This window comes from Arvicola amphibius, chromosome 8, assembly GCF_903992535.2.
Source record: "Arvicola amphibius chromosome 8, mArvAmp1.2, whole genome shotgun sequence".
NCBI lineage: Eukaryota > Metazoa > Chordata > Mammalia > Rodentia > Cricetidae > Arvicola > Arvicola amphibius.
In genome coordinates this window covers 77,678,639-77,706,191 of record NC_052054.1, presented here as the reverse complement: position 1 = coordinate 77,706,191, position 27,553 = coordinate 77,678,639, and the positions used below count along the sequence as shown (strand labels likewise).

The following is a 27,553-nucleotide window of genomic DNA, read 5'->3' as shown; positions in this document are numbered from 1 at the left end:
GTTTTCTTTTTTAATTATTTTTTTAAAGATTTACTTATTTATTACATATACAGCGTTCTGCTTTCACGTATGCCTACAGACCAGAGGAGATTATCAGATCTCATAGATGGTTGTGAGCCACCATGTGGTTGCTGGGAATTGAACTCAGGTCCCCTGGAAGAACAGCCAGTGCTCTTAACTTCCGAAGCATCTCTCCAGCCTATGTTTTTTGTTTTCTTATGTGGGATTTTGGCTTATTGCTTTGACACAGGGTCATCTGTAGTTTTGGAGTGGCTATGTAGCCAAGCATGACCTTGAATTCCTGATCTCCCCTCCACGTGAGTGCCAAGATTACAGCTGTGCACCACCATACCCAGTCCACTCTGTGCTAAGCAAGCACCCTACAGTGAGCGGCACCCCCAGCTTCTTCATTTTAAACACGTGTGTGAGTCCACCGGCTTCTGCTTTAAACAGCATAGCTGTGTGGTGTGGTGCATGAGTTCCAGCTCTGGGTGCAGATCCAAGCTCGCTCATGTCTTGGCTGGCTGTGGTTCCAAACAAGTTACTTAGCCTCTCTGGAAGTCAGTTTCAGCATCTATAAACTCATAGTTCTTTTTAGGATTTATTTTTGAGCTGGGCCATGGTAGGGCCTTTAATCTCAGCTCTTGGGAGGCAAAGGCAGGTGGATCTCTGAGTTTCAGGCCAGCCTGGTCCGCAAAGTGAGTTCCAGGACAGCCAGGGCTACCCAGAGAGACCCTGTCTCCAGAAAGAAAGATTTATTTTTGATTGTGTTTGTGTACGAGTGCACATATGAGTACATGCATCCGTGGAGACCAGAAGTGTGCATTCAAGCCCTTGGGAGCAGGGCTTCACAAGCAGCTGAAAGCTGCCCGCATTGTGCTGGGAACTGAATTTGGGTCCTCTGGAAGAGCAGTGTATACTCTTGACTGCTGATTGATCCGTCTAGTCCCACTACTTGTTCTTTTTTCTGTTATGTATGAGGACTCTGTCGGTGCCCCATGTACTTAGGATGTCCATGGAAGCCAGAGAGACATTGAGTCCCCTGAGGTTCCGAGCGGCCTTGTGACTGCCTCTTGATGAGGCAGCCGGTGTTCGTAATTGCTCACCATCTCCCCAGCCCACCAATAATAGCTCTTACCAAATTGATAGGCTCTCGTGCAGTGGCCACACAAACCTTAGGCAAGGTGCCTCTGTCTTAGTTTGTTCCTGTCTAAAGTAGGGTGAAGTATCCATTTTGTCTCTTACCCAAGCTCTCTGCTCCAGCCAGCGTCTGTATTGTCCCAGCTGCAATAATGATGCTTTCACAAATTTGAAACCATGGACCAGATTAGATGCTGCCCTGTGGCTGTTTAAAATGTCCTTGTTGCTAGCATAGGAAGGGTTGGTGTAGTGCCACAGGGCTGTAATTTCAGCACTTAAGATTGGGGAGCTGGGCAATAGAGAGGAGCACCCTATCACGTCCTGAAGACTTCCCTCTGTTTTTCCTAAGACAGGGTTTCATTCTGGAACTTACTGTGTAGCCCAAACTGGATACCACCTCACAGAGAAAACAGCCTGCCTCTGCCTCCAGGGTGCTGTGGTTAAAGGTGTGTGCTGCCACATCTGGCTAAGATTCCCCCTGTTTTAAAGGAATGCTTGTTTTTGCATCTGGACTCTGAGTTTGGAGGCTGAAGGAACAGCGGCGGGGACAAAAGTGGTGTGAGAGATAGGGTCCTGGGTGGGATGGGTTGTCATGGAGGGAACTGCCGTGTGTTTACTTGCTGGAATGGGGGGGAGGTCACACTTTGTTTCACAGAACCCATTGTTTTGAGGGACTCTTGCTGTATAGCTCCAACTGGTTTTGACGTTGAGTACTGGGATTACAGCCAGGTGCTGCACACCCTTTTAGAGAATGGACTTTAAATGTGACTTGAGTCTTGTTCCCTGCAGCCATAAGGAAGAAGTGTGTTTGCTTGCTCCGTTGCCCTGGAGACTGGGCTCTGGTACTTTGGGTGCTGCCTGCTTCAGCATCCAGTGGGTCCTTCAGAATCTCTCCCTTCACCTTGGTGCTACCTGGACCCTGTGTCCCTGTCCACTCACACAGAGGAGAGAATTGGGCATAGGTGCGGAAGTCCTCGGGAAATGCCCATATGATGGGCCTGGGAATTTTAACTCCAAGTGCTCTGTGCTCAAGGACTGCTTTGTTTTTTTTATTTTTTGCAGTTGGGGGGGGGGTTCAAGATAGGGTTTCTCTGTAACAGCTCTAGATGTCCTGAACTAGCTCTGTGACCAGGCTAACTTCTGCCTCCCGAGTGCTGGGATTAAAGGCATGCAGCAACACTGACTGGCCAAGGCCTGCTTTATTGTTGGAGTCATTTGTGTGTAACCAGGTCCCCCCCACCACCACCACAGCTACAGGATCTGGATTTCCAGGTCCCCACCACTCAGGTTCCACCCTTGGGCAAGGCCTGAGAATCTTTCCTCTGGAAAGTCCAGTTCCCGTTTTATTGCACTCATTTGCTTAAGTACTTGCTGGTCCCAACTGGCCAAGGCTCAGGGAAGACGGAAGATGCAGGGAGCAACAGTGATGGGGAAGCACAGTCCCACTGTGCCGCTGCTGGGGAGGTGCCATGAGGCCATCCTCAGGAGCCTAAGGAAAGATGAAAGGGCTGGGGTGGGGGCTGCTGGAGAGGTGGCTCAGCCGGTAAGAGCACTGACTACTCTGCCAGAGGCCCTGAGTTTCCCATAATAGGATCTGATGCACGTAGGTATACATGTAGAACCTCATACATAAAATATAACTTAAAAAAATTAAGAAGGAGGGGGAGCAGGATAAACAGGCCTGTACGCCTGGGAAGGGTTCAGGGTAGCCTAGGAACTTAGAGAGACCCTTTCTCAAAATACAGAAGGGCTGGGAGTGTAGCTCAGTTAGAGAATGCTTGCTTAACAGGCATGCGGAACATTCAGTCTTTGGCACAGAGGGAGAGAGGGAGAGACAAAACAGGTGGGAAGCACTGGTTTGGGGCTTCGGAGATGCTATTTTACTTTAATTTGTATGGGGGTAGGGTGTGTCTGTACATGCCACCACCTATGTGGTCAGAGGGTATTTGGGGTCAGTTCTTCCAACATGTGAATCAGGGATAAAACACAGGTCACCAGGCTTGGAGGCAATGCACCCTCGGCTAAGCCACCGAACTAACCAGAAGATGCTGGTTTAGATTAGGTGGATAACGTGGAAGGCTCTTGGGAAGGGTGTATGAGAACAGCCTAGGATGAAATGAGACAGAAAGCGGATGGCCGGTGTGCTGCAGGCGCGGGCACACCACAAGGTCCTTCTCATGCTTCAGACCCTAACACAGATGTCACCCATCAGATGGCCTCTGTGTCCCGCACAGAAGGAAAAGTCCTACACAGCCAAGAAGCCTTTCAGAAACCCTGGAAAGTCCGCTCGCTTCCAGTGTGCCACGGAGTTCTGGAAACTATCTTGCCTTTTGTTGAGTTTCCATGCTGGGGATTGACTGAACCCACAGTCTTGTGAGTGAGGCAAAGTCAGTGGGGTGGGGTTTTGTGGTATGTGATGTTATTTTGGGAAAGGTTTCAATGAAGTCCAGGCTGGCCTCTTCTCCTGATTGTCCTGCCCTCTGCAGTGTTTGGATTAGAGCCCTGCCCCCACCATGTCCACCCAGGGCTCTTTTTTCTACCAAATAATTATGAGCAGGTCTATAACTGCCTCCCCTCTGTAAGACAAACGTGGGGTATAGGTGTAACTCGTGTTTTTCCATAAAATTATTAGCTCTGAGTATTAACTTATTCTTTACCGGTGTGTGTGTGTACGGTGGGTTTCCTCATTTTAAGCAACTTTGCTCAGCACCCATCCGCAGAGACAACTAGGCATCTGCACATAAGTGGTTTTATTGCTTGGATCCTGAATACTAAAGGGCTCCTCCCTCCCCCACCCCCCTGGGGTGGGGGGGCTACATTATCTGGGGTGGAGAGCGGGGGCCCCTGGTGCCTGAAGACTCATTCCTGCCCGTTTGCCCCTCACACCTTCCTGAGCCCAAACGGGAGGGCCCAGCTGCGGCCCGAGAGGGGGGGAGGGGCGCGGCCGCCCGGCAGATGGCGACATTTACATACAGCTGGGAGGCCCCTCCGAGCGAGGCTCCTGTCTGTGCGTCTGGTGAGTCTAGTGATGCTGGATTTGGGAAAGAGGCTTTGTTTTGAGGCGGGGGAGACACTCGTGTTTGCATACGTGGGGGGCCTTCCACCAAGAATCCAGGATCTTCCATCGTATTAACTCAGGGTTACGGTCCGTGGGCCTCCCACTTAGAACCTCGCGCACAGCCAGGTGGAGACGCATACACAGCCGTCACAGGTTCATAGGGTCCTCCACAGTGGACAGGACCTCAGGTAATCACTTAGAGGATAGAGAGGAATGCACAGAGCCACATAGTAAAGTCACCTGAACTTCTGTTCTGCTCGGGAAGACACAGAATCTTAGAATCCTTTACAGCCTCGCATCCGTGTTAACGCCCCACACCGCAGAGCCACATAACACACACAATTCAGTTCGTCTTCCAGTAGGCCTTCGCTGGGCACAGAGATTGTCACTTCAACTCCTGTCACTTTCAGATTGGCGCCTGCAATCACGCCCAGGATGAACCCCATCAAGTCGCCCAAAGGGAGTTCTTGTGTCCCTTCCCCTACGCCCCTCCCTACCTCGATCCCTGGGAGCCGAGGGGCTGGCTGAGGGGGCGGAGCGTCCCCTCAGATATAAGGCTCCGGATTCAGCAGCTGCGACTTCCCGAGGCTATCCCCCACCCTGTCCCCAAAGCAATGGTCTCCCTGCAGGTGGCTCTGCTTCTCCAGACGTTTATCCTGGCTCTTCTCATTCCCCAGGTCAGACTCAGTCGGGATACAGAAAAGAAAGGGACAGATGGGATCGAGCAGAGACCTTGAGGTCCTAGGGAGGTTTCGTGGGGCAGACAGATGCCTAGGTCTTTCGAGGGTCCCCTACCCTGTGGCCCTCTCTGTCCTAGGCACTGCCGGCCGTGTCTTCGAGCTGCAGATTCTTTATTTTGGGGCCGGGACCAGGCCCAGGGGCCCTGCGGTCCCCATGCAACGCCCGAGGCCCTTGCCGCTCTCTTCTTCAGGGTCTGCCTGAAGCCGGGAGCCTCCCAGGAGGCCGCCGAGTCCCTGTGCGCCCTGGGCGCAGCGCTGAGCACTCGTGGTCCGGTCTACACGGAGCAGCCCGCAGCGCCTGCTGCTGCCTTGCTCGCTCTACCCCCACGACGGCCTCGTCCGTGTTCCATTCCGCGATGCCTGGCCGGTGAGCCCACCCTGATACCCAGCCCTCCACCTCCTATCCCCAGCTCCCCGACACCTTCTCGTACCCCACACCTTAACTACCCCTGAACCCACGTTCCCAGAACCCTCAGCACCCCTCCTTGGGAATGTCTAAAACCTGGGATTCTCATCTTTCTGTGGTTCTGTTTGTTGGTTATGTTGTTATTGTATTTAGTTGGGGAGGAGGACACACATGTACCACAGTGACATGTGATATCAGAGGACAATTGTGGGAGTCATGTCAGTTCTGTGGGACCCAGGGCTTGAACTCTCATTTCCAAGGCTTTCTATCACTATCTGGTGTTATCGCCTCATCCTGGCTGCCTTTAAGTTCACTGTTTCTGAGCCTGGTCTTGAATTCCCGCCTACCTACTCTGCCTCCACCCCCCCCCACTTCCTGGGGTTGGAGGGGGGTGTCTTTGTCTTTATTCTAGATCTCCTTGCATCCAGAGATCCTCCCAAGTGCTTTCTTGGGCTCCCCTAATCTCTCCGGTTTTCAACTTCAGTTCTTCCTGGTTGGGACCCCCTCACCAGGTCCCCATCAGAGTCCTTGGGGCATCCATGCAGCCTGAGAGCTCAGAAAGGAGCAGGCCTGTATTTGGAATTTACACAAGTTTGGGCGCTTCACTTTTCCCATTTTCGATTTCCTTCCTCACCTGTGAGGGGGAAGCCCGGTACTTTCCTTTTGTACAGGGTCCTTGGGGCTAGGTACTCCATCCTGACCTCAAAACGTGAAACCCTCCTACCTCAGCCTCCCGAGGGCTGGGATTAACAGGCTTGTGCAAACACACCCTGGCACAACGATCTTATTGAGGAACTCAATAGGTAATCTGGAATGAGGCCAAAATGTTGCTGGCTCCCTTGGCTGCTCCTTCTGGAGTGTCCTTACTCAGGCCCATAACTGGCTTCCCAGACTCCATGCCGTGTTCTGGCCTTCATGAGAGACTTCTCTGACCACTAGCCTCCATTCTTTCTCCTCTCTCTTCTCCACCCATCCAGGGGCAACCTTCTCCTCATCATGGAAACTTGGAGAGAGCAGCTGGGAGAGCAGGGCTGGAGGTGAGTTGTCGTCCATCTTGGAACTTTGGTAGGCAGGGGCAAGGTGGGGTTCAGGACAGACATGGGCTGCCTTTAAGGTGAGCATTCACGGGACTCTGGGCCTATGATGTCCTCATAGGGATGTCCTGGGGTGTGGGTGCTGGGATAGTGGCTCTAAATCTGTGGGCAGTTTGGGTATAGAAGAGTCCCGGGGGAAGGCTTAATGGTGGGAGTGCTTGTTGCTCTTATGGAGGCTGGGCTCAGTCAGTTCCCTGCATCCACACGGTGCCTCACATCCATGGCTCTAATTCTGGAGGATCCCATGCTTTTTCCTGTGCTTTTCATTCTTACGCCACCTACACACATCCAGGTAAAATACTCATACACATAAACTAAATAAAGAAATGTGTTTTAAAGAGTCCTGGTGGTAGCAATGGAGAGACCATGTCCTGGTACAGGTGAGCATCTCTGATTCCAAAAAACAAGACATTTACAGTGCTCCAAAATTCATTTATTTAATCTTATTTTTTGTAATGTATGCTAGGCATGGACTCTACCATTGAGCCTTGCCCCCAGCCCCTGCTGGTAAATTTTAGGCACACTACTGCAGAACAATCTCCTTGGCCCTGATTTTGTATTTGAAACAATGTCTCCTGTAGCCCAGGCTGGCCTCAAAATGGCCATATAGCTGAAGTGGTCTTGAATTTTTGGCCCTCTCCATGTACCTCCCAAGTGCTAGGATTATAGGAATTGCCCCCACTGTGCTGGGCTTAAATTTTAAGTGTTTTTCTTGAAATGGGTTCTAGAATAATATAGAGAGGACTTGAACTTGCTGTGTATCCCAGCCTGTCCTGGAACTCACAGTTTTCCTGCCTCAGCCTCCTTAGTGCTGATGTTATAACATGAGCCACCGCTTTGGGCTTGTCGCTTCCCAGCTTTCTAGATAAGGTTACTCTAGTGATACCAGGCCTTGGACCATCCCTCTGGCCGACCTTTTGCTCTTCTTGAGAGGTCTACTGGGATTACAGGCGTAAGCCCGAACCACTACAGACTGGAAGACAATGCAGGGGCACTATGACCTCACTTCCGGAGGCATCCATAGATATTGGATGTTACTAGATGTTAAAAATCTCCTATTTTAATATTCAAGCATTGTGGGACAAATAGGGCATAATTTGGTTTCTGAGAAACTTGTTAATCTGACAGTAGATGAAGTGTGACATGCAGGGCTCCTGGATGCATTAGGGGAGGGGACAGGCATGCTTACTAAGGAGAGCATCTAGTCTTCATCTCTCAAGGAACTCCCAGGATTAGATAAGGGAGGATGGGCATGCCCTGAGTCCCAGTGCCCTCCATTCTCTCCGCAGGACCCGCCTGGAACCTGCTAGCACGTGTGGCCGGCCGCAGACGCCTGGCGGCTGGGGGTCCGTGGGCCCGTGACGTGCAGCGCGCTGGCGCTTGGGAGCTGCACTTCTCCTACCGTGCACGCTGCGAGCCGCCTGCTGTAGGAGCCGCCTGCGTGCGCCTGTGCCGCTCGCGCAGTGCCCCCTCGCGGTGTGCCTCGGGACTGCTTCCCTTGTGCGCCCTTCCCAGAAGAATGCGAAGCCCCACGTGAGTCCCTCTGGTGGCATGGCCCCGCTCTCTCCAGCCCTTCTGTTTAAGCGAGGATCCCAGTCCCCTCCCACATCCCATCCACCTCCTTCAGGGAACCGAGGAGCCCTGGATCTCAGCCTGCTCTAAGCATTCATGTCTTGTTCTCTCTGCCTCTCCTCTGCTTCCTCAGCCATATGTCGAGAGGGCGGCAGCCTTGAGCACGGCTATTGTGAACAGCCTGACGAATGCCACTGCCGAGAGGGCTGGACTGGACCCCTCTGCACTGTCCCGGTCTCCACCAGCAGCTGCCTCAACTCCAGGGTCCCAGGTCCTGCCAGCACTGGGTGCCTTTTAACCTGGGCCTGGGCCCTGTGATGGGAACCCATGTGCCAACGGGGGCAGCTGTAGCGTCAGTATCTCTTTCCGACTTCATCTTGATTTACAACTCTGTGGGGTGGTGTGTTGTGTGTGTGTGTGTGTGTGTGTGTACATGTGCACATGTGCATGACGACCAGTGTCTATCACTCTCCACTTAATTTTTTGAGACAGGGTCTCCCGCTTGAGCAAAGAGGGGGCCGGGCCGCTGGACTGCCGGGCGGTTGTTCTGTCTCTGTCCTTCAGTATTACTGGGATGACAGATGTGCACCACCAAGCCCTCTTTCCACATGGGTGCTGGGGTCTGACCTCAAGTCCTCATGTTGTCGCAGAATCATTTACCCTCCTGAAACATCTCCTCAGTGCCCCCTCCAGACAGGGTCTCACTGTGTCGCCCTGGCTGGCCTGGAACTCACTTAGTGGACCTGGCTGGTCTTGAACTCACAGAGAGCCTAATGAGCACAGGGATTAAAGGAGTGTGCTATCACCTCTGGCAAACCCACCCCACACCGATGTCTTTGAGATAGGTTCTAGCTATGTAACCCTGACAAGAACTTTGAGTAGCTCAGGTTGGTTGGCTCAGAACTCCTAATTTCCTGCCTTAGTCACCTTGAGTACTAGGATTACAGGTGCGTGTCACGTGTCCACATGTCTGACAGGAGTAGAACTTTTTACAGCTCTTCCCGTCTCTGGGCTCTGTAACAACTGCAGCCTGCGAGGTTGCAATCCCAGCTAGGTAACAGCAATCTGGGAAGCCTTCCTGGCGGTGCCCTGCCTGCATCTTAGACCTTAAAATAGATTAGGATATGAGAATGTTATTGAAGAGCAAAACTGGACAGTGAGTGTCACAAGGTGTGTGGGTGGCAATAACGGAGTCCTGTGGGGCCGCTGTGAGTTTGAAGGTTTGGCAATCGGGGCACATGTGGAGGGTGGAGGCATCGGACAACGCATCCTGAGGACTGACTCAAGGCTGGACCAGTAGGCGGCAACTAGAGAGGGGCAGGCTAGGAAAGAGGCATGGAGGGAGCAAAGGAGCAGACCTGGGAAGGAGGATGCCCGGAGAGTAGAATCCCGCGGGCTTCTGATGCTGGCTGTGGGCGAGACACTGAGACTCAGCTTACAGAGAATGGGAGAAGGGAGCTCAAGGAGCCTTCTTTGCTGGAGATATCACAGCTAGAATTTACCGAGGAGGGGCTGGGGGCGTGGACCAATAGAGGAAGGCCCTGCCTAGAATCCTCCAATAAGGAGCTGGGGGTGTGACTCAGCGAAAGCGCAGTTAGTTGCCCACAGTCCACCAGTGTCCGTTTGGGGTCTTGGCTCAGGAGTCGTCAAGCGCCTTTTTAACATTCAAGAGGCCCAGAGTTTAATCCAAGAAGTTTTGTGGGGAAGCGAGGACTGTGACTCGGTGGCTGATCCTTGCCTTGCACCTGGAGGGTGCTGAGTTTGGTCTTCGAGTGAGGAGCAGGAAAGAAGCCTTCCTAGGGGAAGGTGTGGTAGCTCACCCTTGTAATTCCAGCAGTTGGGACTCCGAGCATCCTGAGTTCCAGGACATCCTGGGCTCCTCCTGCCTTTCATGGGGGGAGTGGGCATAGAGCTGGGGTCTCTCTCTCTCTCTCTGTGTGTGTGTGTGTGTGTGTGTATGGGTGGCCATGGCGGGTGGGTGTGGTGTGGTAGACACAGGTCTGGTGGGAACAGCTTTCTGGGCTTCCAGAGCCTCCCGCAGTCTGGGATTCCACATGCAGAATACAGTATGGAGTAGACTGAAGGGCATGCGAGCGGCACTCCTGGGGAAGTCCTGTACCGTGGGACTTGGGGCTGGACAAAGAGCCACCCATAGCGGTTAAGGAGAAGGAAGGGATTTGGCTCCAAGGAGCCTCCTGCCCAAAGCCAGCTTCTCTCCCTTCAGGAAACCTCCGGTTCCTTTGAATGTACCTGTCCCCGGGGGATTCTAATGGCCTTCGATGTGAGTGAGCGGGGTGACATGCGCAGATGGACCCTGCTTCAATGGCGGCTTGTGTGTTGGTGGCGAAGAACCTGACTCTGCCTATGTCTGTCATTGCCCGCCTGGTTTCCAAGGCTCCAACTGTGAGAAGAGAGTGGACCGGTGTAGCCTGCAGCCATGTCAGAATGGTGAGGTGGGGAAGCCAGAGTGGCCAGCGGTGCGGGGAGGAAGGAGGATATAGAGTTGGGGGAGGGGGTCGGAGTGGGGTCTCTGCATGGCTCAGATGGGGTGGGAATCCTGCCTCTATGTGGTCCTAAGTCCTCGAGACCTGACCCTCCTCCCTCTACCTAGTCCATTCTGTGGAACGGGCAGAATGGTCAGCTCATATATTTGTTGAGAATTTACTGTCTGTCAGGCCTTGATTTAGGCTTTGAGGATGTAGCAGAGAGAGGGAAGCCTAAACCCCTGCGGGTTTGGAGCTGATAGGATAGATGGATGTGCTTAGCTTGTTGTGGATCAGCAGTGAGGGCAGTGTGTGAGTATGGAGAGATAAGGTCAGGCTCTCTGGAGATCTCGCTCTCTCCCTTTTTTCTTTTTCTTTCCCTCCCTTTCTCCCCCCCTCCCCCCCCCCCCCCCCCCCCCCCCCCCCTCCCTCCCTCCCTCCCTCCCTTCCTTCCTTCCTTCCTTTTTTGTTTTTTTCGAGATAGGGTTTCTCTTTGTAGTCCTAGTTGTCCTGGAACTAGCTCTGTGGAATAGGCTGGCCTCGAACTCACAGAGATCTGCTTACCTCTGCTTCTCAAATGCTGGGATTAAAGGCACTGCCCTGCAGGAAGGTGCTCTCTTGTTTTTCCTTTGAGTGAGATAGAGCCACAGGAAAATTCTAAGAGAACCCTGATTTGACACATGAATTAAAATTAGATGAGGCCATGCTGGGCATAGTGGCCCATGTCTATAAATCTAGCACTCTAGAAGGCAGAGGCAGCAGGAGTTCGAGATTATTCTGGACTATATAATAAGCTCCATTCAGTGTGGACTGCATGGCCATCTTGAAAAAACCCAAAGGGTTGAATGAGATCATGAGACGTAAACAGTCTAGTAGATATGGCGATGCCAAAATAGGGTTTGCCGCTGAGCATGGTTGTATACACATGCCAAAAGAGGGCACCAGACCTCATTATAGATGGTCGTGAGCCACCATGTGGTTGCTGGGAACTGAATTTAGGATCTCCGGAAGAACAGTCGGTGTTCTTAACCTCTGAGTCACCTCTCCAGCCTACATGGTTGCGTCGTTGAACACTCCAGAGGCTGAGTCAGAGAATCATAAGTTCAAAGTTAGCCTGAGTTAGTATTGAGATCCATTGTTTCCTTTGGAATGAGTGACAGGAGGGACAGTACTAGACTCTGCCCTTTGGCAAGTACACCAGTTGCCTTCTCTCAGGGGCTCCTCTTTGGCCCACTCAGAACTCAGAGGCACAGTGGCTCTGGGCTGAACCGGAGGAAAGGTAAGGGCCTATGAACCGATAGAGACCCGAAGGAAAAGAAGGCGGTAGAGGTGAGAAAAGGAAGGAGAGAGGACTAGGCAGACGCAGTCATGGGCAGCCTGGCTTGGTGGCCTGCACCTGTAGCCCCCGCATTTGTTCAACTATATATTAAGACCTGTTAAAAATTTGGGGCCAGTTGATTCAAGGACGTGGCTCCGGAGACCGGGAACTTTCAAAGTCTGGTCAAAGAGAGAGCAGAAGAGCCACAGGGGCGGGAGGGGACCTGCGGATGCTGACAAGGACCGCTTCCCTGCAGGCGGCCTCTGCCTGGACCTTGGCCACGCGCTGCGCTGCCGCTGTCGCGCGGGCTTCGCGGGGCCGCGCTGTGAGCACCACCTGGACGACTGCGCAGGCCCGGCCTGTGCCAACGGCGGCCACGTGCGTGGAGGGCGGCGGCGGCGCGCGGCGCTGCTCGTGCGCGCTGGGCTTCGGCGGGGCGCGACTGCCGGGGAGCGCGCCGACCCCTGCGCCTCTCGCCCCTGCGCGCACGGAGGCCGTTGCTACGCCCACTTCTCCGGCCTCGTCTGCGCCTGTGCTCCCGGCTACATGGGCGTGAGATGCGAGTTCTCGGTGCGCCCCGACGGGGCGGAAGGGGTGCCCGCGGTCCCGCGGGGCCTGAGGCAGGCAGACCCACAGCGCTTCCTTCTGCCTCCCGCATTGGGGCTGCTAGTGGCTGCGGGCTTGGCCGGCGCCGCGCTCTTGCTTGTCCACGTGCGTCGCCGAAGCCCTGCCCGGGATCCGGGGACTCGCTTGCTGTCTGGGACCCGGGAGCCTTCCGTCCACACGCTGCCTGATGCACTCAACAATCTGAGGATACAAGACGGTGCCGGGGACGGCCCCAGGTGAGGGCGGCACACCTTGTCACTGTGGCCAGTTTGATTGTCCTGATTCCTTGATGCATCTTCCCGATTGGACCCTCTTACCCCGATGTTCTAGCCTTCTTCTGATGGGGTCATTGCAGAATTTCCCCTTGCCAATCTGTGGTTCCCCTCTTTAATGGGTGTGGAAAACAAACAAGGAGAACTCATGGGGTCTGAATGGTCCCCGCTTTCTCTCCTCCTACAGTTCCGCTGACTGGAATCACCCTGAAGACGGAGACTCTCGATCCATTTATGTCATACCGGCCCCTTCCATTTATGCTCGAGAGGTAGTTGAGTCCCAGGTTCTTATGCTCCAGGCCTTGGGCACTTGGCTCGGAGGCAGTCCCCTGCCCCGTGTCTTTTCTAATGCTTCTTTCTCATTTTGTTTCTTTTCAGGCATAATAAGGCCCCTTCTCTGTCATCGCCTGGAGATGGAGCCCGAATATTTTTGTTTTGTAGTGTCCAGTCTCTACCCCCACTCACACACACACTGATTGGAGGCTGGAAAGTGTGTTTGGGAGGACTTTGCTGTTGGAAGTTGTATATAATGCTTATTTATAACCTAATTTTTCTCATCTCCCAAGAGGCATCTATATAAAGGTTCTTATTTTGATCTACTACGTCAGGCTGAGAACTTTGTTTTTGATGTTGGAACTAAGGAAGAGAGATGTCTCTTAAGGAGGATAATAGAATTGCTTTGTTTTTTGTTTCTTGTTTTGGTTTTTTCTCCAGACAGGGCTTCTCTGTGTAGCAGCTGGCTGTCCTGGAACTCACTCTGTAAGACCAGGCTGGCCTCGAACTCAGAGGTCCACCTGCCTCTGCCTCCGAGTACTGGGATTAAAGGCGTGTGACATCATGCTGGGAGACTTACTTTTTGTTTTGTTTTTAAATCGAGACAGGATGCTATGGCTTGGAACTCTGTAAACTAGCATTTCTCAATGTGTGGGTCAAGACCCTCTTAGGGGTCAAATGAACCTTTCTCAAGGTCACACATCAGATATACTGCATATCAGATATTTACATTATGATCCATAACAGTAGCAAAATTACGGCTATGAAGTAGCAATGAAATAATTGTGAGCCAAACTAGCATCAAATTTGCAGCAGCTTCCTGACTTCTGGTTCATGCATACTGGGAATTACAGGCACGTGCGCCCACTATGGGCTAGCCTTGGTCCTTTGATAGAAAGGTTCACCAGAAGTTAGGCTCATGGTTATGGTGCAGCACAGGGAAGGACAGATTAAAATCAGCCAAGGAAGTCTGCTTTGGTGTCATAAGCTTTCATCCCAACACTTGGGAGGCAGAGGCAGGTGGATCGTCGTGTTTTCAAGGCCTCTTTGGTCTTAGCAATTTCCAGGCCAGCCAGGGCTATGTAGTGAGATGCTGTTTCCTGTCTCAGGAGAAAGGGGGGAAAAGGTGGAGATAAAAGGATCATAAGTTCAAGGCCAGCCTAAGGTATACAGCAAGAATATTTCTCAAAGGCAACAGAAAGCAAATCAAAACAAAAAAACATAAAACTCAACCAATTAGGAGAAGGGTGTGGGCCAGGATCCAGGTGAGTTTCTAGCACAGACGTCTGGGTGCCCTCGCTGGTGGATGCATGGACTGCAGGGACTTCTGGCAACGCGGTGTGATAGTGGACATGGAACACTGCACAGCAGGAAGCACACCTTCATCCTGGGGCCCAGCTCTCACCATCATCCACACTATCATTGGCTGTCTGGCACATGCCCCCTACTCTACCCCTACCTATCAGGAACTATGTTCCCTGGCTTAGAAATACTGCCTCAAAGCCAAGGGCAAAGACTGACATCTTTTAGGGTATCAACAGGGTGATATGTATCCTGAGTTTTTTTTATATGTACCTGAAAGTGACCTTGAACTTTTGATTTGCTTGCCCCTGAGTGCTGGACTACATAGTCAGGACTAGGGCTTGAACCCAGGACATTGTGAATGCTATGAAAACTCTATCAACTGGCCACATCCTCTATCAAAACATTCTTCTGTGATTCCCACGGCCTCAAAGTGAAGTCTGGCTGGCTTACACTGTACTGTCCCTGGCTCCAATCCCTGTCACCTCTGGTTTTTGCCTACAAAAACCCAAAGCCATCCCCTTTCCTCCTGCAAGTGGTTGTGGAATATTAGTTTAAGATGTGTTACATCCTTTATGCTGTGAAATATTTGTTCAATGATGCAAAGATGTATTGCATTCTTTTATGTTGCATTTATTTAACTCTGTGAAGCTGTGTTGCTTTGCCTGTCTAAAACACCTGATTGGTCCAGTAAAGAGCTGAACAGCCAATAGCAAGGCAGAGAGAATAAATAGGAGGAGAAAAAGAAGAGGGAGAAGTGAGAAAAGAAGGAGAGATGATACCAGGGGCCACACAGCTACACAGAGTAAGAAGGAAAGACATATATAAAGAAAGGTTAAAAAAAAAACAACCCAGAGACAAAACGTAGTTAAAGAGAAATGGGATAATTTAAGAAAAGCTGGCTAGGAGTCTTTGGGGTAGTCGGGGAAGGGGGTTAAATCCGAGGTACGGTCTCCAGCGCCGAGCACCCGTCGCCATGCCTCGGAAAATTGAGGAAATCAAAGACTTCCTGCTCACGGTCCGGCGGAAGGATGCCAAATCTGTCAAGATCAAGAAGAACAAGGATAATGTGAAGTTCAAGGTTCGCTGCAGCAGGTACCTTTACACCCTGGTCATCACAGACAAGGAGAAAGCCGAGAAGTTGAAACAGTCCCTGCCCCTGGCTTGGCAGTAAAGGAGCTGAAATGAAGCAGACCTCTGTGTTTGACTATTAAAACTCTTAAAAAAAAAAAAAAAAAAAGAAAAGCTGGCTAGAAGCAAACCAAGCTAAGGCTGTGCATTCTAAGAAAGAATAAGTCTCTGTATTTTTTGGAGAGCTGGGCAGTAGGGCCCCAGAGAGTAAAAACAAAACACAACCCCCAACTACAGCAAGCTTCCCCCCCCCCCTTTTTTTAATCTCACCAACTCTGGTTCCACAAGCATTTATTGATCTAGGTCTTGTTCTAGGAGCTGGGGATACAGTATGAAGACAGGTCCTCACTTTGACAGCTTTCAGGGACCCTTCTCAGGGTGCTGAAAACACAGGACTTGGGCATCCACGATCATGGTGTGAGAATGGTGGCAGCTCTTGGTTCTGTGTAAATTGCATTGTTTGTGTGCGGCGTTGCTATTTCTCTCCGGATCTTGTAGCTGTAACCTGTTCTCAGAGATCCTCTTTGATCTTGTAGACCTGTGCCTCCTCTCTGGGATCTTGTGGATCCTGCTGACCTCCTCCCCTGCTCTGCGGGCTTTAGGCTGTCACTCTTTGATACTGGGTGTGGCTCCTATCATTGGCAGGAAGCAGGGTTGGCGGAGATGCTCGGTGCCGGGAATTCCCAGCGCAAAGAGGACACTTAACACTTAAAGGTCGTAGCGGCTAAACGCAGGAGGGTCAGCGGAGGCAAGCTCCGGGGGTGTCCGCAGGTGCTGGGAACCGAGCAGGGGCGGGTCATGTTCGGAGAGATCGGGAGGCAGAACCGCCTCTCAGACCCAGAGCCCTGTGTCTGACTGGAACCCGGTATGTAACGGTTCCTGCTTGTGGTTGCTTCCGTTTTAGAACCCTGGGGTGCGAATGTTCTCCCCGTTCAAGGATCAGGGCAAAGCGGGACTCTCAGCTTAGGGTATCCGGGTCTCACCTGGTCACCATGAATAACCAGGCGCGGAAACCCGCTCCCTCCCCAGCCCGGGCAAACACCCCGTCCCGGACACCGACTCCCATCCGAACCGCTACCCCAGTCAGAGTCTCGAGCCCGGCTCACAACCCGACTCCGGTCCGAACTTCCACCCGGGCCCCGGTCTCGACCACGGCCCACAATCAGAGTGCGGTCCGAACCTCCACCCCGGTCCGAGTTCCTGCTCAGCTTCCGACCCCTCCTCCAATCCGGTTTCCAACCCCAGCTCCAACTCCTGCTCCAGCCCGTTCCCCAGCACCAGTGCGAACCCCAGCACCAGTGCGAACCCCAGCACCGGTGCGAACCCCAGCACCTGTCAGAGCCCCCAAACTAGCCCGGGAGTCCTTGCCGAACTCGGCCTCACCCGTAGTTCAGCCCTCTTCTTCCAGGCGTGCGAGCTCCCTTTCGAAGGGTCCCACACTCGCTCAAAAGCAGGAATCCTCGACCCACATCCCAGCGGAGGGCATCCAGGATCCCCTTCCGGGGCTCACTGCTGTGGCCTCCAAGACACTGGACTCGGTCTGGGACTCCAACCATCAGTTAGACGCCAAGGCCTCCAGTACATTGGGCCCCACTCCGGGCCCTATCCCTGCACTACAGTTCATTACCACCCAGCTAAAGGAGGACCCTGCTCTGGGTCAGCTCCCCACACTTTCCCCATCACCCAGCTTCATCTCCACCAAGGCGGTCCCCTCGACCAGCGAGAACTCCCCAGCGGCCAACAGAATTTTGATTCGTGTGGTTTACTGGTGAGCGGCTCCCCCGACCCGTGACAGCTGAAGCGGGCAGCTGCTGGGCTCTGGACATGTATGTGCAGGCTCAGGTGTGCCCTAGGCAGGGAGGCAGATTCGCAGTTCTGACTTCCACCTGTCTGTCCCTTTGTTCAGTTCCCCACCCTGGCTCTCTGCTGCCTTATTCACACCCACATAGCTCCTGGGATTCGCTCACTCTTTCTCTCTCATTTGCATGTTTACTGTCTTTGGGCTTCATTCCTTCTCTCCTATTCCTTCAAACATTTGTGTGAGTGACTCGGAGCTGCGTGCATTCTCCTTTAACCAATTGCTGATGGGCATTTCCCACCTGGCAGTCAGAGTTCCTTGATCTGCAGGAGCCCTACTTCTCGACTTCATACATGCTTCTTCATTCCTTCCTTCCCATGATTCATTCGACTTCATGCACTCTTATTCTATTCTATTCTATTTATTTATTTGAGACAGGGTTTCACTGTAGCTTTGGAGCCTGTCCTGGAACTCGCTCTTGTAGACCAGGCTGGCCTTGAACTCACAGAGATCCGCCTGCCTCTGCCTCCCGAGTGCTGGGATTACAGGTGTGCGCCACCACCGCTGTGCGCCGCCGCCGCCGCCGCCGCCACCGCCCGGCTTGCACTCTCATTCATTCATCCGTTCCTATGATTGGGGTAGCACTGAGCTTCATTTATCTACTCTCATTCTTCCAGCACTTGCATGATTGCTGGCTCTAAACTACATTCTCATTCATTAATTCCTTCATCCATTCATTCTCATTCATCTATTCATCTCTTGATTCCCAGGACTCTGAGGGTCCTGCCTGGTCCACTGGTGCTGGACATGGTCTGCTGAACTGCCTCACTTACTGCTGGTTCTTTAGCAGGCCAGGCAGTAGTGGGGTAGCTGGGAAGCAAGAGCTGGGGAGTCTGGATGCCACCTCAGGCTCAAGCAATGACCTGGGACTGGGTTGAATAGGACCGGCTCAGGGCGGTTTTCCCAGTAGAGTACTCCACACCCTTTTCTCACACTGGCTGTTCCCTCCTCTGACTCTGCCAGCCTTTCCTATCAGCTCATTTCGACTCTTCCCGCCCTCTTTACAAGCTTGTTTCCCTCCAACTCTCTCCCTTCTTTCCCCATTTCTCCCCGCCTTGGAAAAACAAAACAACAAAGCAAAAAGACCAATGAAAAGGGTTCCGTAGCTGGACGAGGTGGGGAGAAGAGATGGAGGGTGGAGACAGTCACATAGCCACTCAGGGATTACGAGGAGGATGGCGGGTTTTTCCCTGCGATGGTACCATGGGTGAGGGGGTATGCTATAGGCGGGTCAGGGACAGGGTCTGACTCAGGCTCACTGCTGCTATGGTGTCTCCCTTATCTCTCTCTCCCTCCCCCACCTTCCCTCTGCTTCCAGTGGCCTCTGAAGCTATGGCCTTCGGGTGAGTCGTTTCTTCTTCAGAACATAAGGGAACATGTGATGCGAAGACTGGAAGGGGGTCCGTTTCCTATCCTGTGACCCCATGACCCCATGACCTCATCTTTTCCCTCTCAGTACATTCTTCTGAGAAAGACCCTGGAGCATCACTTTCCAAACCTTCTGGACTTTGTAAGTGTGCTGGTGCCCTGGGGAGAAGGAGTGGCCAGGGTTCCCAGACCCCCATAGGAAGAGGAGCGCTCTCAGCCTCCTCCACGGGCTACATTCCCTCGCCAGGAGTGTGCTGGTGCCCTGGGGAGTGGTCAGGGTTCCCAGACCCTGATGGTTCAGAGGAGCCTCTCAGCCTCCTCCACCCCCAACATTCCCTCTCCAGGAGGAGGAAAGAGCTACCGAGACAACAGGGGAGTTTGAAGTGTTTGTGGATGGGAAGCTGGTCCATTCCAAGAAGGTGATTCTGGGCGAGGGGGCTGAACAGGGTCAGAGGATGAGGTTGGGGGTCCTGGGAGGTTGGAATCCTGTCTGGACTCTTTCTCCTCTGAACCCAGAAAGGTGATGGGTTTGTGGATGAGACCGGTCTGAAGAAACTCATGGGTGTTATCGATGAGGAGATCAAGAAAAGGTAGCAGCAGTAGTGGAGCTGGAGATGCCCGAGGTGCACTGGAGGCCGGGGGGAGGCGTGGAGGTGAGTGAGCAGGGGGCAGCATCCAGGCCGCTACAGCTCAGCGGCCCTCACCCTAAAATCGCGGCGCAGCATGTCTTTTATTTTACATTGGGGGGCACATGAATGCCGAGGCATAAATGTGGAGGTCAGAGGACATCTTGTAGGAGTCGGTTCTCTTCCTCCACAGTGTGGTTTCTGGGGATTGAACTCAGGTCACTAAACTTGGCAACAAGCACCTTTACTCATTGAGCATTGTGTGGTCAGCCTCCCATTCCCCCTTTGAGACAGTCTTACTGTTTAGCCCAGGCTGTCCTAGAAGCCATTTTGTAGCTCAGGCTGCCCTTGAACTCCCAGCAATCCTCTTGCCTCAGCCTCTTAAGTTTTGGGATTACAGATCTGAGCTATCCCTTCCAGCCCTTCAACTCTTGACACCCCCACCCGGGCCCGTTATTTTGAGACAGGGAATCATGTAGCTCAGGATGGCCTCAAATGCTCTGAAGCTGAGAATGACCCTCAGCTGCTGGTCCACAGCCTCTGCCTCCCTGTTTCTGGGAATTCCAGGTGTGCCCACCACTCCCAGTTCCTTAGGCTGGGGAGTGAAGCCAGAGCCCTGTGTGTAGACAGCATTCTGCCAGCTGCACCACATTCTCACCCCTCTTCGCCTCCTCAGTGCTGGGGACTGACCTGGGCCTCACACCTGAGGCGAGTGCTGTACCACGGAGCTGCAGCCATTGCCCCCTTTCCTTTGTTTCTCTGTAGCTTTGGAGCCCGTCTTGGAACTTACTCTGTAGACCAGGCTGGCCTCGAACTCACAGAGATCCACCTGCCTCTGCCTCCTGAGTGCTGGGGTTAAAGGCGTGCGCCACCACCGCCTTTTTTCCCCCTTTCTTATTTTGAGATAGGCTCCTCCTCCAATTACCCAGGCTAATCTTGGGTTTGCAGTCCTGCCTCATCTTACCATTAGCTTGGGTGGCTTGTCGATGAGATCATGGTGACAGTTCCACGAGAGGACTCCCGGAGTGATGGATAATCTCCCTCACTCTTTCCTCCTCCTCTGAGCCTAGATTTTCCTATTTGTTCTCTCTGCCTCCCAGCCTGGCCTATCCTTTCTCTGCCTGCCTAGCAATTGGCCATTTTATTAGACTAACCAGGTGTCTTAGGCAGGCAAGGGGAAAGAAATGCTAAAAATGTAACACACTTTCACATCGTCAAAGTTATATTCTGTAGCATAAACAAATGTAACACATATTTGCCCAGTTAAAATAATATTCCATGCCAGGCGGTGGTGGCATATGTCTTTAATCCCAGCACTCAGCAGGCAGAGGCAGGCGGATCTCTGTGAGTTCGAGGCCAGCCTGGTCTACAAGAGCTAGTTCCAGGACAGGCTCCAAGCTACAAAGAAAGCTTGTCTCCAAAAACAAAACAAAACCAAAACCAAAAAAAAAAAAAAATAGGGTGAGGGTGGGGTCTGGAGAGATGGCTCAGGGGTGAAGCACTGGATTGTTCTTGTGGAGGATCCAGTTTGCTCCCTAGCACCCACACTGATGGCTCACAACCATCTGTAATTCCAGTTCCAGGGGATCCAACACCACCTTCTGGCTTCTGCAGGTGCTAGGCATGCATATGGTACACAGACATATGTACCAGCAAACACTCATACATATAAAACAAAAATAAGTGAATCTGAGCAAAAATAAGGAGGAGTGAGATAAAAGATATGTGACATCTGCCTCTGGCCTCTACATGTATGTGCACAGGCACACAACACGTGTACCCATATACACAGGTACACATACACCACACATGCCAACTACAAAAGGGCTGTGGATGTAGCTCACTCGTAGACTGCTTGCCTAGTGTGCAAAAAGCCATGGATTTTATCCCTAGCACCATGTAAGGTGGTGCAGGCCTGTGCTGGGGAGGTGGAGGGAGGAGGTTCTGTGACCCGAGTTCATCTTTACTATATATACACACATATATGGAATATATATATATATATATACTGATCACACACATATATGGCCTATAATATACCTATGCACACACAGACTCTCTCTATAGCATATATACACATGTATATATGCATATATATAGAATTACATATATGAACTATCTATATGGACTAGGTAATGCCATCCACGGACTGCCTTAGAACACTAAGCCCTACAGAAACACTTATATTGTATGGGGAATTGTTACTGCTTTGTTTCTCTCCCATTTCAGGAACCTCAGCGGGATGATGAAAAGGGCTGAAATGCTGCCATACCAGGTCCTTTTCTGATGGTGGCTGGGGCTTGGGCAGGGTTGGGGAAAGTAAAGAGAATATAATCTGTTTCCCTGTGTTGGCCTCTGACAATGTCCGTTGTCACCATGCTCACACCTGAGGTCTGCGCCAGTCACCTGCTACCGTGCTCTCAGCATCTTCCCCATCTGGTCCACCACAGAGCGTGGGAGGAAGGATGGGAAGGTTCACACGAAGGCTTGGTCCCCAGGCTGGGCTGCTGCTGTGGTGCGTGTGTGCACGTGTGTGTGTGTGTGTGTGTGTGTGTGTGTAGACAATAGGAGGTGAGGCCCTAGTGGGAGGAAGTTAGGCTGTTGGATGTGAGTTCCAGAAGGGGATATTGGGATTCCAGACCTTTCCTTTCTCTCCTTGCTTTCCTGCCACCATGAGGTGAACCATGATGTGTCATGTCGCCACAGCCCAGGTAAAGGCCACGCTGACCGGGGACTGACTCTGACTGTGGACTGACTCTGACCGTGGACTGACGCTGACCGTGGACCGACGCTGACCGTGGACCGACACTGACCGTGCTGGCCGTGGACTGAGGTCTTTGAAACTGTGAGCCAGAATTACCCTTTCCTCCTTGGAAATCAATTGTCTCAAGTATTGCATGACAGTGACAGGAATATGACTCATACAGTCTCCTTGGAATATAAGGCTAGACCAGTTATTCCTGGTGGTTCAGCCTTGGCTCCTCACACTAGCAAAGCTAGCTTGTTACTTTCGTTATGGTTTCCTTTCCAACAGTCTAATATTTTAAGACATATTTGGAAAACTTTAGACCATATTGACATAGCTAAGAGTTGAAATGGATGGAGAAGGGTCCCTGGAGCATGAACTGGGTTTTGGAACCTATTTTCCATGCTGGGATGCCTTGCCCAGTCTTGATGCAGTGCAGAGGAGCTTGGTCCTACCTCAACTTAGTATGTCATGCCTTGTTGACTCCCATGGGAGGACTTACCCTTTCTAAGAAGAGGGCAGGGAGAGTAGAAAGGAAGAGGGGGGAGGGGAGGAGAGGAGGGAGGGGAAACTGGCTGGTATGTAAAATAGATAAAAAAAAATAATAAGAATTGAAATGGGCCAGGCAGTGGTGACCCATGCTGTTAATTCCAGCACTTGGGAGGCAGAGGTAGGGTAGGTGGATCTCTGAGTTCAAGGCCAGCCTGGTCTACAGAGCAAGTCCCAGGACAGTCAGATGCACAGAGAAACCGTGTCTTGAAAAACCAAATAGAAAAGGAAGAGACAGAAGATCTGGAGAAGAGTCCTCGAGCTGAAGTGTTGCAGGTGCAGAGAGCAGTGCCAGTATCCCAGCCAATCCACGTTCATCACTCACAGTGGGTTTTTTTTTCTAGGTCTCACAATGTGGTGCCAGGGTAGCTTCAAACTCAGTCATCCTGTCCCAGCTTTCTGAGTGCTGGGGTTACTGGTGACTGCTACACTTGGCCACATGTGGAAAGCCACTGAGTCAGTCTGGAAAGCATAGGAGGTCTTGAGCACCCGCAGGGCACAAGGGTCAATGTGGTCAGCACAGAAACCATCCATTTTGCATGAAAAAGGGTAACTTGTTAAAGATTTATTGTGTGGTAATGGACCATGGGTAGGTCAGAGGACACCTTTGGAGGGGTCTGTCCCTTCAGCTTCATTTGGTTTCAGGGATCACCAGACTTCCTGGCAAGCTGTTTACCCACTGAGCAATCTTGTCAACCCTGTGTGCCCAGGCCGGTCTCAACTTGAGAATCTAGACCTTTTATTGTTTGAGGATCCCACTCTGTGTTCCTGGCTGTCCTGGGACTTAATTATAGATCAGGCTGGCCTCGAACTCACAGGGATGTGTTTGCTGCTGTGTCCTGAATGCAGCGATTAAAGGTGTGCACTATCCCAGCTGGACCTTCTTGTCCGGGTGTGTGCCATCACACCCTTCTAGGACGGTCTGGTGACAGGCTATGGACAGGTGGCTCACAGAAAATGGCATTGCACACGGAAAGCAGTCCCCCTCAAGCACAGAAACGCAAACACGGCTGACAGAGCTGGGGCTGAAGATCGAGAAAGATGCGCACGAGTTCCTGGGCAAATGGAAGTTATCAGAGGCCCAAAGGGGGCTGGCAATACCTCTGAGAAATACCAACACTCCTTCCCTTTACCTGCTTCCATTCTTAAGTTTTCTCTATGAAAAGAGCAAGCACACATGTGCACAGAACATTATAAAAACAATGCTAGGCATGGTGACACACACACCTTTAGTCCCACAATCTGGGAGGTGGGTGGATCAGGGCTTCATGATCAGCCCCAGTCCTGTGAAACCCCGTCTCAAAAAACCAAAACCAAAAACCATACACACAAAAGCCAGGCACAAGGCAGAGACAGGAGATCTTTGTGAGGTCAAGATCAACCTGGTCTACCACAAAGTAAATTCTAGGCCAGCCAGAACTACACAGAGAGACCCTGTTTCCAACAAACAAAAAACAGACTGGAGAGATGGCTCAGTGGAGTGGTTTCAGTTTTCAGCACCCACACGGGGGCTCCCAGCTGCCTGGAACACTAGTTCTGGGGTTCATACACCCTCTTCTAGCCCCTCAGTCTCTTGCACCCATATGACACACAGGTACTCATGTGAGCTCACACATGCACACATAAATCTTTAAAACAAAAACACTTTCAAACAAATCAGATGTTCAGAAGACTAGTTCATTAAATGTTATGATACAAGCGCCTTAAATAGTAGTCATTAAAAAAGAAAAAATATATAAAATTACTTCCAATATAACTGAAAATATAAAAAGCCAAGATACCGATATAGGTATCTACTATCGAGTTTTTTTTTTTTAAACATCGCATGTGTATGTGCACATGCATTGTGTATGGTCACAAGAAACAGGAGGGTCCCGGGATCAAATGCGGTAACAGGGCTCAGCAGCAATTACCTCTAACCCCTGAGCCATGTTGCCAGCCCTGTATAACTGAAAAGGACTGGGCAGGCCACTGCACAGCAGGGCGGCACTGTGCAAGGCTCCGGGTTCCACCCTCAGCACTCAGCACTGGGGGAGTACTAGACTGTCTCAACTCGTATATGCACTGGAAAACGGTTTTGAAAACCCTACAACCAACCTCCCCACCCCACCCCAAATCACTATGGGTGTTTGCTCAGACAGTTTTCAGTTTGGCAGAGAGAAAAGATTAACTTCCCATAGCATCTTTTGCTACTTTTGAGTCTCTTGATTGTACATCTATCATTTAAATATTAAATCTATTCCCACAAGGATACAATTACACATGGTCTCACAAACACACGACTTCCCCCTATCTGAGTGTTTACAACTGGTCTAGAACATCAATCACAAGAATTAACAGCACATTGGGCTTGTCAGCTGACGATGAGATGCCTCAATTCTGAAAGTTCAAGTTGTCTCAACAGCCCTCTGATGCCAGTAAAATCCAGGAGCAACTGTGTCTAAGAACCAGTCTCCCTGGTTTCTCCCTGCATCTCGGTTGATTTGTGTTTTTCCTCCATTGGTAATTCTTAGACTTCATCTTTGCAAAACCATAGTCCTATACAGTGATACAGTAAAGCAACCTTGAGTTTCCACAAATTCCGGGGGTGGGGGTGGAGGGTAAGGAGAGATAGCTAATGATCACAAGGTGAAAGTCAGACGGGGCCTCTGCCAGCTAGCTCCAAGCCTCGAGTGTCCACCTCTCTGGGCCTGCTTCATTCCACTGCGCTCATGGCTGCACTCTGAGTGAATTTCCCACTTCATGACATTTGCCCAGACTTCTGCCTTTACCCTTGACCCTAAGAGTCACCTGACTTCCTGGCCACCAATCTTTATTTTTTAAAGACAGAATCTCCTGTAGTCCAGGCTGGCCTCCAACTCGCCACGAAGCCGAGGATGATCTTGAACCCCACATCCTCGAGCCTCTACCCTCCCGAGAGCTGGGATTAGAGGCGAAGGCCGCCACTCAGTCGGCGGTGGGGCCGCGGGCGTCGGAGGCGGTGAGCGCCATCGTGAAGGCGCGGGCGTCCGAGTCCATCTGCGGGGGGTTGGCGTCGAAGGCCGCCTCCCTGGCTCTGCAGCCCTCCACGAACAGCCGGCGACGCTCCTCGATGTCGCGGAGCAGCCGGGTGGGGATCAGGGGGTTGGTGTGCAGGTAGTGTTGGAACATCCGCTGCTCATGCAGCTCTAGAAGGCGCAGCGGCGCGTGGACGTGCGGCATGGCCATCAGGCCCGCCACGCCGGGGAGTCGCCTGGGAAGCGGGCCCGCGGCCCACGGCATGGACCCGGCGGCTCCGGCCAGCGGATCTTCCGCGGCCCCGGGGACCCGACTGCCTCCGCCCACTACTCCCTGCAGGACGTCGCCGATGCCAGTCATGGGGCTCAGGTCGGGGACCATGCTCTCTCCGGGCAGCTCGGACATCACCGACCGTGGAGTCCGCTAGGGTCACCAGAGAGCGCTGAGCTCAGGAGCGCTCGACGTCTGCTCCAGCGGCAGTGAAGCCATGCGCATGCGCGGGCCTCGGCGCGCTGGATAACGGTGTGCGTGCGCAAGCACCGTGCGCGGACCTCTATCGCCCTCTAGCGGTGCCGCCGCGGCCGCCTCTAGCTCTCAACTAAAGGGTTCCATCACATACTTTTTTGGTTTTTCGAGAGAGGGTTTCTCTATAGCTTTGGGGCCTGTCCTGGAACTAGCTCTTGTAGACCAGGCTGGCCTCGAACTCACAGTGATCCGCCTGCCTCTTCTTCCTGAGTGCTGGGATTAAAGGCGTGCGCCACCACCGCCCGGCTCCATCACATACTTTAAATTTTACTAATTTTGTTTTGTTTGAGACAGCGTCTCACTAGGTAGCCGTGGCTGGCCTGGAAGTCATATAGATGATCAGAGATCTGCCTGTTTCTGCCTCCAAAAAGCCGGAATTAAAGACCTTCGCCACGGTGCCTGGCTAATTTCTCGTGTTTTAAAAGATGTGTGTGGGTGTCACTCCACCACATATCTATATATATACACCATAGGTTTGCCTGGGTTCCACGGAGGTCAGAAGAGGACATCGGATCCCCTGGAACTGGAGTTACAAGGTGGTGCTGGGACTTGAACCTGGATCCTCTGTAAGAAAAAGTGCTCTTAATCTACAGCTTATTTTTGTATGTGTACGATGGAACTGGGTGCCTGTGGAGGTCAAAGTTAACTTTTTAGAGCTGGTTCTCTCTTTCCACCCTTACATGGAATCAGAGTATTGAACTCGGGTTCCTAGTCTTGCTTGACTGTGCCATTCTCTGGCTCCTGTGCCTCATTTGTCTCAGTTGTGTGTGGACACGTGTGCAATCCATGGCTTGTATACGGAGATCAGAACCTAACTTTCAGGAGTCAGTTCCATCTTACCATGTGGAATCGAACTCAGGTTGCTAGGCTTGGTAGCAGGCACCTCTACCCAGGGATCCATGTTGCTGTCTATTGGTATAGTTTTTATTTTTTTTAAATTTATTTATTATGTATACAGTGTTCTGCCTGCATTGCCTGCACTCCAGAAGAGGGCATCAGATCTCAGATCTCATTACAGATGGTTGTGAGCCACCATGTGGTTGCTGGGAATTGAACTCAGGACCTCTGGAAGGGTAGCCAGTACTCTTAACCGCTGAACTACCTGTCCAGCCCCCTTGTGTAGCTTTCTTGATTCTCAAGAAAGGCCTTCATTTTCTTCTCCCCTCACGGCTCTTGCGGCTGTCCCCCTTGGTACTTCCATGTGGCCTCTTTTCAGCCCTCAGTGGTACTTCATTTACTTGCATGTGATACGCTGTTGTCTGGAATTCTCCTTTGGTTGCAACTGCCAAGAGAGAATATACAAGAGAGCTGTCTCTGGAGTCCCAGTGTTTGGGAGGTGGAGGCAGGAAGAGTCCCCCTTAGCTGCATGGCAGGTTCTAGGCCAGCCCAGGCTATATGAAAACCTGTCTGAAGTATGTGAGAGCCATTTGCATCCAATCACCCTCGAATGGCCCAGTGTCTGTCTGAAATGCATCTGTATGATATCATT

The 27,553-nt window shown here is 51.9% G+C and overlaps 4 protein-coding genes across 4 annotated transcripts; 3 read left to right on the top strand and 1 right to left on the bottom strand.

The window, feature by feature from the left end:
• Window positions 1-4,812: 4,812 nt before the first annotated feature.
• Window positions 4,813-13,073, top strand: Dll3 (delta like canonical Notch ligand 3). The gene is given in 17 exon segments (XM_038340971.1): window positions 4,813-4,875; window positions 5,016-5,117; window positions 5,119-5,265; window positions 5,267-5,304; window positions 6,322-6,372; window positions 7,720-7,933; window positions 7,935-7,971; window positions 8,144-8,307; window positions 8,309-8,362; window positions 10,235-10,279; window positions 10,282-10,294; window positions 10,297-10,458; window positions 12,068-12,186; window positions 12,188-12,244; window positions 12,247-12,653; window positions 12,877-12,958; window positions 13,068-13,073. Coding segments are annotated over 17 exon segments (1,761 nt in total).
• Window positions 13,074-15,240: 2,167 nt separating this feature from the next.
• On the top strand, window positions 15,241-15,438 carry LOC119821617 (60S ribosomal protein L38-like). The gene has a single exon (XM_038340754.1). It carries the CDS (start codon window positions 15,241-15,243, stop codon window positions 15,436-15,438), a length of 198 nt encoding a protein of 65 aa, XP_038196682.1.
• Window positions 15,439-16,387: 949 nt separating this feature from the next.
• On the top strand, window positions 16,388-19,215 carry Selenov (selenoprotein V). Its single transcript, XM_038338329.1, has 5 exons — window positions 16,388-17,163; window positions 18,572-18,596; window positions 18,710-18,763; window positions 18,966-19,040; window positions 19,138-19,215. Exons 1-5 carry the CDS (start codon window positions 16,388-16,390, stop codon window positions 19,213-19,215), a joined length of 1,008 nt encoding a protein of 335 aa, XP_038194257.1.
• A 5,961-nt stretch (window positions 19,216-25,176) lies between these two features.
• Eid2b (EP300 interacting inhibitor of differentiation 2B) lies at window positions 25,177-26,042 on the bottom strand. The gene has a single exon (XM_038339899.1). The coding sequence runs from the start codon at window positions 25,942-25,944 to the stop codon at window positions 25,489-25,491; it is 456 nt and encodes a 151-aa protein (XP_038195827.1). The 5' UTR covers window positions 25,945-26,042; the 3' UTR covers window positions 25,177-25,488.
• Window positions 26,043-27,553: the final 1,511 nt, after the last annotated feature.

What these genes read in the sequence shown, in the direction of transcription:
- LOC119821617 (XM_038340754.1), top strand. Translation starts at nt 15,241, where the DNA reads ATGCCTCGGAAAATTGAGGAAATCAAAGACTTCCTGCTCACGGTCCGG.
- Eid2b (XM_038339899.1), bottom strand. Translation starts at nt 25,944, where the DNA reads ATGTCCGAGCTGCCCGGAGAGAGCATGGTCCCCGACCTGAGCCCCATG.